The sequence below is a fragment of the Cucumis sativus genome, chromosome 1 (genome assembly GCF_000004075.3).
Source record: "Cucumis sativus cultivar 9930 chromosome 1, Cucumber_9930_V3, whole genome shotgun sequence".
Taxonomy (NCBI): domain Eukaryota; kingdom Viridiplantae; phylum Streptophyta; class Magnoliopsida; order Cucurbitales; family Cucurbitaceae; genus Cucumis; species Cucumis sativus.
In genome coordinates this window covers 6,257,604-6,270,848 of record NC_026655.2, presented here as the reverse complement: position 1 = coordinate 6,270,848, position 13,245 = coordinate 6,257,604, and the positions used below count along the sequence as shown (strand labels likewise).

Genomic DNA, 13,245 nt, shown 5'->3' with positions numbered 1-13,245 from the left:
AATAAACAGATATTGCAAATAATGAAACAAAATACGACCTTCACATTGTCACTAAAAAAAGAAATAAATTAAAAAGCTCACAAAGGTGGCCTGTACCCATTGAGAAGACTTGAATGTGAATGAGGGAATCCCAATTTGTTGTGTTCATTTTCTTTTAGTTATGGTATTGTTGTGGAAAGAAAAATAAAAAGTAACCATATATTCCCATAATAAATTAACATAATTATCCATCAACCTGGATGAATACACTTATAGTCTTTTATAAATATTTTGATTTATTTTTCCTAATAATATAAATAAAAGAAAGAATAGAAAGAGAGGGAGAGAGAGAGATGTCAGTGAGATCATATGTCCAATCCAATCTCATTTATTGATGGATTTGGTGACAGTTATTATAGAGTGTGGCGTGAACTACCAAAAGTTATGGTGTTCATTATTTCTTCTTAATTCTTTGTTTTTTCTTTTTTTTTTCTTTTTAAATTTTGGGATGTAAATCTAATCATTCACTTTCAACAAACTGTTGTGAAAATTTCTTTCTCCTTTCTCTGCAAATCATCATTTTCTGTTTTTGCATCTTCATACATTGAAATTTTAGTGAATGTGTTGTTATTGTCAATCCCAGTGGGTTTTTCATTTTCTTTTGTAAAAAGGAAAAAGCACTTAACATCACTTTTGGAAATTTGTTTCCTCCTTTAAGAAATCTCCTTATTTAGCATAAAGTAGAGTATTCAATTTTGGAAATTTTAGTCACTCTTCAAGCAACCAACACCCTAAACCCTAACCCTAAACCCCTTTACTTTCTCTCTTCCACTTCTCTACTACTACACTGCTACTACTACTACTGCCTTTAATTTCTCTGCCATTTTCCCCCCTCCCTTCTCCCCTTTCTCTCTTGTCTTGTATATTTCCCATCTCTCTTCCCCCTCCACCTTCCTTTCTTTCTCTAATATTAAGTCAACCATCATATATTCCTTTTTTTTTTCTTCTTTTCTTTACAAAACCCCCCCTTTGAAATTTGGGTTATACTAAGGTAATGGAATTCAAAGTCAGGTGGTTTGATAACCATTTGGTCTTTTATTTTTATTCAATTTGTTTCAAAAAAAAATCAAGCTTATAAACCTATATTGTTTTCTAAACTTTGTTGTCTACATTTTTGTAGTATTTTTTTTTCTGTACTTTTAAGTAGTATTTTAGACATTAAGGATTTCAAAAGTTTGTTTTTGTTTTTGTTTTTAGAATTGGATGAGCTCTAATATGTTTAGACAGGAAATATTAAAACCATATATAAGATATTGAAAAAAAAAACAACCCTAAATTTTTTTTAAAAAATCCAAAAGCCAAACAGTAAACTTAATTTTTAGCTTAAGTTATAAGCATACATGTTCAACTAAGATGAGTGTTTTTTTTAATTTTTTTTTTAGAATGTCTAATAAAACTCTAGATTTTTAATTTCACCTGCAATATAAATTTTCTTTCTTTTCTTTTATTTTTCTTTTTTAATAAAAAAATAAAAAAATAAAACATGAAGTTGATATATATATATATGATTGAGTAAAATAAAAAGGATATTTTAGAGAACAATCCGAAAGGGTATTTGAGTTTTAATTGAATTGAAATGGAGGAATGAGAGAGCGAGGAGTGCACTTCAACTTCAACAACTGTCTAATCAATCTTTCTAATCCCATTTCTATTAAACATATCCATTTTTTCTCCCCTAATATATATAATACTTTTCAACTTCTCCCTATATTTTTTTAGTATTAAATTTTCATTAAAACATTGATATTTTTACGTTTTCAAACGTTCAATATCAATAATATAATGGAAGAATCGATTTTTAGACTATATGGTAGAAAAATCTACAAAAACATAAAGATTAAATAACAAAGTCACTAATATACATATAATAATATAGATATGCTAACTCTTTTTTAAATATTTATTTACTAATTTAAATTTATTTTCTTTTATAAATTTTCTAGAAATAAGTATCAAAATCGATCAAAATTTCAGTAAATTAAAATCTTGATATATATTACATCATTAGTTTCTATTTATTTCTAAGATTTTAAAATGTAATAAATTTATTTGTGAATTTTGAATTTAACTTTCACTGCAGTTCGAGAAATTAAACTTACATTTTCCCCTTAAATTTTTACCATTCACCTTTAGTTCTTAGCAATTAAGTATATCTTTCAAATAATATATTTTCCATTGTTATTATATTTTCTTACCAATACACTTGAAGGTAATCATAACCTACTGTGGAGTGGAAGAGAATTTCCCTAAGAGACCTAAAGCAAGAAAGTAAGGATAGGGTTGATCACCTAAGTATATCAAAGTTAGTTTAATAAAAATTCCTTTAACAATATAATAGAATCATAAATAATAATAATAATAAAAAGAATGATTTTCAAACCAGCTTACTATTTAGATGTTTAAAACTTTCTTACATATATAAGAAAACAGAATAACCAACTTAGAGTTGTTATTTATAAAGCTTGTATATATAAAAAATAAAACTACATAGTTATCAAACCTATCTTACTTAAAAAAAAAAAACTGTAGGCCAATCAAGGAGGTCAAGTACAAAACCTAAAATAAGCATATAGTTCAATCAACCCACCCAGTGTTACTATTTATTATCAGTCTCGAAATTAGAGGATTCTTCGGATATATATTGTCAAAATAGAGAAGAAAAAAAAAGCAACAAGAATCATACCCAAATTCAAACAATTACAAAATTTAGGCTCTTAATTTCTCAATAAGAGAATTGAAGGCCACGTATGCGGATCCATTTTCCATGAGAACCATTTTACACTTTTCCCTCATTCGATTCACTCTCGACTTGACCTTGTTGTTGTCATCCATCAAGCGCCTCAACGCTCTCTCTAGCTCCTCTCCCGTCACTACCTTGCTTCCTTCCATGTAATCGAGTCGTACCTCCACTGCCAATTCCAATTCTTTCACCATTTCAAAGGCATTCATTTGTTGCTCTGCATACAATGGCCATGTTGCTATTGGTACACCAAACCATAAACTCTCAAGAATCGAGTTCCATCCGCAATGTGACACAAACCCTCCAATTGCACGATGACTCAAAATAGTCACCTACAAGCCAATATATGAACATAAATCGATGATCAAAAGAACTTTACAACACTATTCACATACCCTTCTTATTAAGGCTACACTATTTTTTTTCTTCATAAAGTGGTACATTTCTTGCTCAAGTCTAAATGACTAACAATATCAAATATTCTAATTCTACAAAAAAAGTTTCTTTTAACTTAGTCAGATTCAAATCAACACTTCCACTCCACATAAGTGACATTAAAGATGTTGTTTTTACATTATATAATTACCTTTAACATATAAAATATGATGTACTATTTTGGATGGGAAGTTTTCGATCGGTTGGTAAAACAGGGATGAAGATACACAATACATTTGCCATCTAAAATTCCCAATCTCATCGTTTTGTTTTATATATGTGTAATAATATATTAGAAGCACTCAAGGAATATCTTATATACGTGTAAATAGTCTTTTTGTATTTGACAACTTATCGTTATAGTTTCATTCAAATGTAGCCTTTTTTTAGTTTAAAACCTATCTTAGAAGTTTTGAAGACTATTTAATTAAGGATATTATTGACCAAATGGATGTTATTTTTGCAAAATACAAACATCATTTTTCCTCACAAATTAAAAGAAGAGAGAAAACACACCTGCGGGACCCACCCACAGACCAATCCCCGTCCGGCCGTGCGACTTAGAAACCCTTCCGGCAACACATCGCTTAGATCAGAGTAGTCATCCGGTTGTTCTAACTTCGCCTTTGGAGGCTGCCGTACAACCCACACGAACCGGAACCCACCCCTTTCGAGCCCAAACGCAATCTCTCTCACTTGACCTTCATCAAGGCTCCCCATACTCCCAAAGCTCAACAAAACAACCGACCCCTCCTCCTGACCATCCAACCACTTCACAACCCTCTCCACCCTCCCCTCACCACCCTGCCACTGGGCCGGCCCACCCAAATCAACCATAGGCCCAATAGCATAAACCGGTGGAACCTCATCCAACTCCAACGACCTCAGGGCGTGTGGCTCAAGCTCTTCAAACGTGTTTATGACAATACCCTTCGTCTCACCAAACCGTCGCCCGTGATAACCATACCAAAACAAACCATCCTCCGTCTTCGAAAGCGTCAGCGGCAACATACTCACAGTCAACGGGTGAACATAACTCGGTAAAACGAACTCAGCCTCCGAGTTACGAATCAATGAGTTAAATCGGTCGTGATCGGTTTTAGATACCTGAACCATGAGGCTAAGGAAAGTGGCAGGGGACGCAAAAAACAGGTAGGGAGGAATTTGGAGATCGTTAGCGACGTCGATGAATGTAGTAGTGAACATGTCGACAAACATCCCGACGATACGCGCGGAATTGGGGAGTTTTTTTTGGAGGTCGGAGAGAGTATGTTTGACGTTGGGTTTATGAGAATTGAAGATTAAGGATAAATAAGCAGTGTGGGAGTGGTAGAGATTGGGGGATGGGGGTTGGAGAGATGGGAGATGAATGAATTGGAGGTTTGGTGATGGGGAAAGGGAGGAACGTGATTGGGTATAGGCATTGACGAGGGATCTTCCGGGGATGTCGATGGCGAGAAAGGTGACGAAGAAACGAGAGTCGTGATTGATTAACCGAATGGCGAATTCGACGGCGGGAACTAGATTTCCGATTGCTGGAGTACAGATGAAAACTAGATGATGATGAGATACGGTCATGGTGGGGATATCTGTGAGATTGAAGGTAAACCAATTATTATTTTTGTACGCTTTTGAACATTTGAAGCTGAGTGGTTTATTACTTGATTGAATTTTCTTTTTCATTAGATATTTTTCAAGTTGTGAGATTAGTAAATGAAACTTTGTTTCTATCTCAATTTTTAAATAATAATTTGCATCTTTAATTTCTTAATACAAGAGTTTGATGCTTAATCAAATTTTAAAAAAACATATATATTTTTTTTAATAACCTATTTTTTTTTTCAATTTAAAAATATTGGTAAAGTAATACTAAAGAAAAAAAAAGTTGAGATAGGATTTTTTTTTTAAAAAAATAGGTTTGGGTATGATAACTATTTTATTTATGTAGTTTTTAGTTTTTGAAATGTATGCTCGTTTTCAATGTTGTTGGTTTGACTTGTACTTAATTTCTATTATTTTGTGTGTAAAAATGAAGTGATATTACTGTGAAGATAATATTTGAAAATTTTGACGACAACGATAGAATTATTAATATTAAATATTTTATTTTATATGTGGGGTGGATGTATTGGTGATGTATAAAAAGTATAGCATAAGTGCAAATTTTAAAATGGTTGCATATAGAAGACTATGATTAAATAAATATTTTTTTATAATGATATTTGAATTGGCTAATCGATCAAACACCTGCACAAAGAAACTTTGAATTAAGATGTGGCCATGCATGTCTTTTCTGCAATAAGGTTAGGTAATTCTTGAGATTAATTGTTAATTAATGATTTTGAGTATAGCACCTAACGTAATCCCTTACATCATGATCATATTAAAGCAAAAGTCCGTTGAAATTTGTGGATCGGTTGGCTAAAGTAACAAAAGATGAAAAAATAGAAAAGAAAAGAAGAAGAAATTGGTGTAAAAATAAATGCTACTCATCAATAAAATTATGAGTTTTAGCTGTACCAGATTTATAATTTTATCAATCAAAACTCTAACATTTAATTTATAGAAATCTACACATTGGATCATGGATAATTTTTAAATATAATCTTAATAAAAATTATAAATCAATTCTACCATTACAATTTCTAAATTTAATTGAAAGAATTAAATGCATTCTATTCTATAATTACAATTCTTCCTAACTAAAAGAAGAGTAGACACGACATACTTTTATAATACAATCTAATGTTTCAATTTAAATAGCAAATTCTCGTGACACGACTTTTTTCTCAATTGTGAACAACATAAACTATCGTATTATTAGAATTAATACACATTATCACCCCAATTGGTATAAGAGCAACACAAGTTTTAGGAAATTTACAAAATTTTGATAAAAGCACAGTAAGTAATAAGTAAAAAAAACTCTTTTGTAGGACAATTTTTTTTTTATAAAAGAGATACGATATGGACTGAGAGATGCGCCAGAACATCTCTGTTAAGACAACTATACAAGCAATACAAGCACAATTAGTTAATCTCAAATGAAAATTTAATCTTGCTTAATTCAACTCTTATCTCTATCATATTTATATTTATCCTAGTAGTGTATAAAAACCAGTATTCAAATGCAAGAAAAAAAGGAAAATAAAATTTCTAACAATTTCTTCAAAATGTCTAAGCACATGCACACATGACACATACTCATATATAATTTTGATGATTCTAATTAATTTACATTCAAATCAAATGTATATTTCTTCTCTACAACAAATCTAAAGATGTCAATCTTAAAAATGTTTCTGTTTTTAGAAAATAAACCCTATAGGACTAATTTGAGTTAAGATTTTTTTTGGACAAAAACATGATGCAATATTTTTAATGGGTAAAACGTTCAAGTTCATCCACATGTTTATGTAACATATAATAAAAGATATAAACTTTTTGGAAGTGGAAAAATTTTCATCTTCTTAATTATGAGTGTTGAGTGTGTAACATTTTGGTAAAACATAGATTTGAAAAATAAGTGGATTAGTAAAAATAAGATTATAGGACAAAATGTACTTCTGGTATCTAAGATTTGATGTCATTGTCTATCTCGTATCCATAAAGTTTCAAAATTGACGCTTAATCCCTAAAGTTTTTTTTTTTAAAATTATAAATGGTCCATATGAAAAAATTGACGGTCACTTGACTAACTAAAGAATGATGTAGCACTAAAATAACAATTATGCTTTTTCATCTTCTTTTTTAGCAAACTTGTCTCCGTAGTTTCAGCAGTGCTCTGTTTGATTTCGGCATCAATATCAACATATTTTCTCCTCTTTTTTTTTTTTTCAATTTCAATCTCCAAATTGAACTTTTTTCTTCGTTTTCCCAAGAACCCAGATAGAGAAATCTCAATTTTTGTCCACGATTGTCAATTTTTATTGAAGAAAACTGGCCAAAATAAAAGAAGAAGAATGAAAAGCTGTTCTAAGCTCCGTTGTTTGGTTGCTTGAATTTCATTCCAATTCTCACTAATGAATCCTAACGCAAAAATTCCCAATCAAAACAAACCAAATCTCATTCTCCAAAAGAAAAGAAATTCCAAGAAATCAGATTCTTGGAATCAAAATAAACAAATAGAGAAAAAGAAAGGAAACCCCATATACCTATAGGTGATGGAAAACAGAGGATTTCCACCACCCACAGGAAAAAAAACTGTGATCATGAACTAAAAAAAAGATACCAAACCTTTATTTCACCTGCATTAACGACCAAATGAAGAATGATGTAAAAACTAGAATAATTGTTATTACACCGTCTTGTCATTTTTTGGTTAGTAAACTAATAGTTAACTTTAATAGATATAGACCATTTATAACTATTTTTCAAATCCATGAAACTGAAGTGTACTCTTAAAACCTCAAAAATCAAATAGACAATAATATTAAATTTTAGAGTTTAAAAGTGTATTTTATCTAAAAGTGTATTTCATGTTTTTAAATATTTATTTGACAACGAATTTAAAAGTTAAATTTTAATTTAAACAATTATGTTCCATACTTATTTATAAACTATACAAATAGTTGAAGTTTCTAATTTTTTAATTAAAGTAATTATTATTTTGTAATATTATATACTTTATTATAAATAACATAGTTATCTATATATTTTTAATTAAAAAAATTAAGTTTTATAACATGACACGTTTTATCTTTATTTAATTTAATAACTTTGCATTTTGAAATTTAAATTCAAAATCTATTACATTTTAAACTATTAAAAATGATGTTCTTTCAATTCAACTTTCTACCCATCTCTAGAGTCTATACAAACATATGTGTAAAAAAATAATTTATTTTTGTTTTTTGCTTTTGTTATTTACAAGAAATTCTGAAAATATAATAACTCAAAAGACCAAAAAAGGAAATTATGAAAATATAAATAGAGGCATCAACATAAACCAAACGATCAATTATAAAATAACTCAAATACAATAGTCGGTGTTGTGACATAGTAGCTCTTAAATATTGATAAAAAAAATTGAGAAATTCTTGTAAATTTAAAGATAGTTTGGCAACTTTTTTAATACAACAACTACCTCTTGAAAAATGATGAGAAAAGATGATATCAAAAGATAGATTAACATCACTAATTAGTCAAGCCTACTTTGACTACCTATTCTCTCTTCATACAATTACAAAGCTATCCGTTACACTTTGAACTCTCTACTTGAACAACTTTTGACCGATATGAACATTATTGTTTAGGAGTAATCATATTTGTTTATATTACGTACCAAAAAGAAAAGACAGTTACAAAACATGTATAGGGATTTATGCATGAAGAACACCTGTCTTCAAAACGATATACATGAACGTTTCCATTTCATTCATGAGTGATCAAGCAAGAAGCATGAGCCAAAAAGCTGACCTACGCCATCAAAATAACTGACAAACTTTTCCGTTTTAAAACTTTTACCCTTGTAATTAATATCACATTCCCTTTTATATATAAACCCACACAACCTCCCCTCAATATAATTAATCCCATTACATTTCCATAGTTCTGATCATGATATCCAACCGACTACATCGTTTCATGGCGGCCGCTGCGGGGGTCGTCGTGCTCGTATTCCTCAAAAGTTCTTATCAAATGGTTGAGGCAGAAAATGGGGTTTCGGCGATTTTTGTGTTTGGAGACTCTCTTGTGGATGTTGGGAACAATAATTTTCTGCATTCAGCTGCAAGAGCCAATTATTATCCTTATGGCGTTGATTTTACTGATGGTCCTACTGGGAGATTCTCTAATGGAAGAACAGTTATAGATATGTTTGGTACAAATATAATATTATTAACTAAATTTTTTTCATTAAAGAAAAAAGAAAAACATTTTGGTGATTAAGAAGTGGTGATATATATGATGCAGTGGACATGCTTGGAATTCCAAACGCTCCAGAATTTTCAAATCCGGACACTTCCGGAGACAGAATACTGAACGGCGTCAACTACGCTTCGGCGGCTGCCGGCATCCTCGACGAGACCGGCCGACACTACGTATGTATTCTTTTATTTATAAAAGTTTGAAGTAATTTTTGATGGATTAAAAGTATGTTTTAGATATAATTAAAAATGGATTTTAAAAAATTATGATGATCTTATTTATCAATTGAATAGGATGTTTGTATTTATAGTAAAATTAGTTTCCGTTAAATCTAATTTACTTCATTTTAGTTTTAAAATTTTAGTTTAGGTTTTGGAAAATATTCCTAAAAGGTAAAATTTAGTGTGTAGGCTTCGTTAAGAAAAAGTAACAAAGTAGTTGTCAAACTGGTTTATATATACACACTTTCATCAGTAAAATAGTATTACATAAATGATTTATAGCAGTATTATTAAGATTAATATGTATGAAATTAATAGCTACACCTAATCATAATTATGTCTTAAAGAAAGTATAATGCATTGGTATATTGCATAATACAGGGAGATAGGTACACTCTAAGCCAACAAGTGGTGAATTTCGAAAGCACTCTAAATGACTTAAGGAGATCAATGGGAAGTTGGAATCTCACTCGTTACTTATCAAAATCCATAGCCTTTTTAGCGTTTGGAAGCAACGATTACATAAACAACTACTTAATGCCCAATCTATACACTACAAGATTCAGATACAACTCTAACCAATTCGCCAACCTTCTTCTTAATCGTTATTCTCGACAGCTTCTCGTAAGTTTCTCTTTCATATATCTAACCGTGCAAAACTATTAGTTACTATCAAAAAATAATACAACCATACATATACATCGTGCGAATGCATGTATAGGCACTGCAAAGCGTAGGGGTGAAAAAGCTTGTGATAGCCGGATTGGGACCGTTGGGTTGTATTCCTAACCAGAGGGCGACCGGGGTTACCCTTCCGGGGCGGTGCGCCGATAAGGTGAACGAGATGTTGGGAGCCTTTAATGAAGGGTTGAAATCGCTAGTAACTCAGCTAAATAGCCAGTATCCTGATACCAAATTTGTGTATACTAATATCTATGGCATTTTTGGCGACATCTTGAACAACCCTGAGACATACGGTGAGACATTCTCATATATATTATGTATACACACACACACATGTTGAATAAATTAATGGACAAGGCCCAATTTATTTGGGCAATACTTAGAAAATGTAACTTTAATTTTGATTGTTGAATTTGGTATGACTAATTATTATTTAGGTTAGGGAAGAAGTTAATAAAATGAAAATGTGCATGCAGGGTTTAGCGTAGTGGACACAGCATGCTGTGGAGTAGGTTTAAACAGAGGCCAAATCACATGTTTACCTCTCCAATTTCCATGCCTTAACCGAAACGAGTATGTCTTTTGGGATGCCTTTCATCCAACTGAAGCGGCCTCCTACATTCTCGCCGGCCGAGCTTTCCGAGGTCCGCCCTCCGACTCCTACCCCATCAATGTCCAACAGTTGGCCCTCATCTGACCGCCACGTACCATCGCTGTTGGGTCGTGGCGTTGCTGATCTCTCTCTCTTTCTACTATATGTTTGTAGTTATTATATTTGATCTCTGCAGCTTGTGTGTGTGTTTCTGCTTTTCTCATGTGAAAAAAGACGCAACGTAGCAATATGAATATGTTAATTTCTCTTGTTTTTACTCTTCTTCTTCCTATGGGGATTGGAGTGATTGTAATTTTATCTAAGTTTGGAGATCTACTTTCAAGTTTTTTGTTCTATTTTGGGTCATATTATTTTACTCTTTTGGAATTTCCTTTTAATTTTCTTTTGACAAAGTCCAAAGTTTTTAGTCTTAAAAATTAAAAAAAAAATGTCCCGTGATATTCTTAGACACTTGTATTCTTAGAATCTAAATTTTAGTTACTAAAATTTCCACAATTTTATCCCTTACAATATTTCTTAAAATTAGTTTATTTTTAAAAAAAATTATATCAAAAAGTTGAAAATATTTAAAAAACAATATCACCAAAATCTCTTCCAAAGAATCTCTATCCCCACAATTATTATATACTATATATTTTAGAAACATAAAAAAATATATGAAATTATATTTTGAGGTGGCTTCGTTTGGCTTGGCTTGGTTTGGTTTGGTGTGTAGTGTGTGGTGCATGTGAGGATTGAGATGTGGACAAAACAAAAGAAAAACAATTTAGAAGAAAGATATAAACTTTCAGAGGGTCATGAAGACAAAAGTTTAAAGAGAAAGGAAGATATCAATTGAAGAGATTCTTCTTTCATTTTTTTTTTTGTTTCTTGAAGTTGGTCTCATAAAGGATAGGATAAATTGGAACGATTGTGACGTAATGAAAGTGATTGTGTTGTTAAGGTATAAATGATGTGCTTACGTTTTTCAATACACTACGAGAATGTGTTCCGATAGTATAAATGATTTCATGTCATTAGTCTATTAATTGTAGCGATATCATCTTTTATGTCAATACAACAATAAAATCAGCTTCAATGGTTAATTTTCAAATGCTTATGTTTTATTCATCAAAAGTTAATTCTATCAATTCTTTAATCTTTGAATAATATTGTTTAACTTCGTCTAATTAATTTTGATTTTGTAGTCTACAACTTTTTGAACTTTTATTTAATTTGAATGATATTTGTTAAAGTTGTTTTATTATTAAACTTACCTCTTTTAATTTTAAGGTCTTTTAGTTCATTCTTTCTTAGTTATTTCTTCTACCAGATTGTTCTGGAGTCTCAACCAAGATTACTTAGTTGTGGAGTATCTCACACAATTTACACCATGTGTATTGTCCCTTTTTTGTGCATTTAGCTAGCCATTAAATGTGTATGGTTAGGGAGATAATCTATGTCATCAGATAAGAAAAGTTTTGACGTATTGTAGGCTTCGTTGTATGCTTGAGGTCTATTGTCTTCACATTCTTGTCCTAATTTAAGTAGGGGTAATATGAGGTGGTGTGTAAGACATATTATTGAAGATAATTGTCTAACTTATATACTCTTAATCACTTTCCTCCTTAGTCAATATAAGATTTTACTTGTACTTCCAAAAGTATTGTGGGTGAAAGTATCCAGAGACAAATGATTGAGACAAATTAAGGTGGTAGATCTAAATTAAAGAGTTGAACTCTAAGACTAGCCTAGGTGGTGAAGCCTTAAAGCCGAGACATAAAGACGTGGGCCGGGGGATGATCACATGAGGAGGTATGAGGCAATAAGCCATAAAGGCTGACGCATAGGCATGAGGTATGAATACATACCAACGTCAAAGCCTAAAGATGAGACTAATGGCGTGGGCTAAGTAGATGGTTGGGCCCATTGTGGTGGCCATAGACCTAGAGGGTCAACCCACTCCAGTCAATCGAGGCCTAAGAGGTTGATCTTGTGTGGGATCGGCCTCACCCACATCCTTGACTCCTCATGGATCGTTTATAGTTCAAACAAAAACAACTCTTTCAATGGATGAGTTTGATTCTTTCATATATGTCTCTAATATGTGACCGTTTTCTTAATTAAAATTTTTGACCAATTCTCAAACTACATCGATCAGACTAGCTAGAACTTTATAAAGAAATGAAATGAGATTCTTATTTGACAAGTTCAAAATTACATTCAAACACAATAATATACCTCCTCATAAACTTAAATCTAACCCTCGAGAATCGTTTGGAAATATATAAATTAAAATAGAACAAATTTAAAAGTAGATAGATCAAAAGTGTAGTGTGGTATTTCAGCCATATTTCTAACTCCAAATTGATATTGAAGTCTTCTTCTTACAATTTATTTGAAGGGAGACTAAAGTTGAACACTTTCGAAGTATATAAGTTCAAATTCAACTATAACAAATAACATAACTAAAATATCTTTTTGTCAAAATACATTTTTGGATATCTAAAATTTGGAGGAGTTGTTTATTTGATCTCTGAATTTTAGAAATGAACACTTTAAACCATGAAATTTGTCCCAAACCAATTTCAAATTTCTAAACCCACAAGTGCACTGTGCGATATTCTTTTAGCCAAACTAATTTTGAAGTTAAAAAACTGAAGGAT

The 13,245-nt window shown here is 31.2% G+C and overlaps 2 protein-coding genes across 4 annotated transcripts; one reads left to right on the top strand and one right to left on the bottom strand.

Moving 5' to 3' along the window:
- Positions 1 to 2,471: 2,471 nt before the first annotated feature.
- Positions 2,472 to 4,983, bottom strand: LOC101216616 (UDP-glycosyltransferase 43). 3 transcript variants are annotated; one of them, XM_031890118.1, is made up of 3 exons: positions 3,731 to 4,983; positions 2,734 to 3,111; positions 2,472 to 2,614 (listed from the first exon to the last, which is right to left on the bottom strand). In XM_031890118.1, the coding sequence occupies exons 1-2, from the start codon at positions 4,895 to 4,897 to the stop codon at positions 2,746 to 2,748; spliced, it is 1,533 nt and encodes a 510-aa protein (XP_031745978.1). In that variant the 5' UTR covers positions 4,898 to 4,983; the 3' UTR covers positions 2,472 to 2,614; positions 2,734 to 2,745. The 3 variants fall into 3 exon arrangements, with proteins under 3 accessions (XP_031745978.1, XP_031745989.1, XP_011652382.1); XM_031890129.1 differs by having other exon boundaries at positions 2,472 to 2,618; positions 2,738 to 3,111; XM_011654080.2 differs by having other exon boundaries at positions 2,602 to 3,111.
- Positions 4,984 to 8,800: 3,817 nt separating this feature from the next.
- On the top strand, positions 8,801 to 10,899 carry LOC116402503 (GDSL esterase/lipase At1g71250). Its single transcript, XM_031881861.1, has 5 exons — positions 8,801 to 9,035; positions 9,128 to 9,255; positions 9,685 to 9,927; positions 10,025 to 10,280; positions 10,464 to 10,899. The coding sequence occupies exons 1-5, from the start codon at positions 8,801 to 8,803 to the stop codon at positions 10,682 to 10,684; spliced, it is 1,083 nt and encodes a 360-aa protein (XP_031737721.1). The 3' UTR covers positions 10,685 to 10,899.
- The last annotated feature ends 2,346 nt before the right edge of the window (positions 10,900 to 13,245 follow it).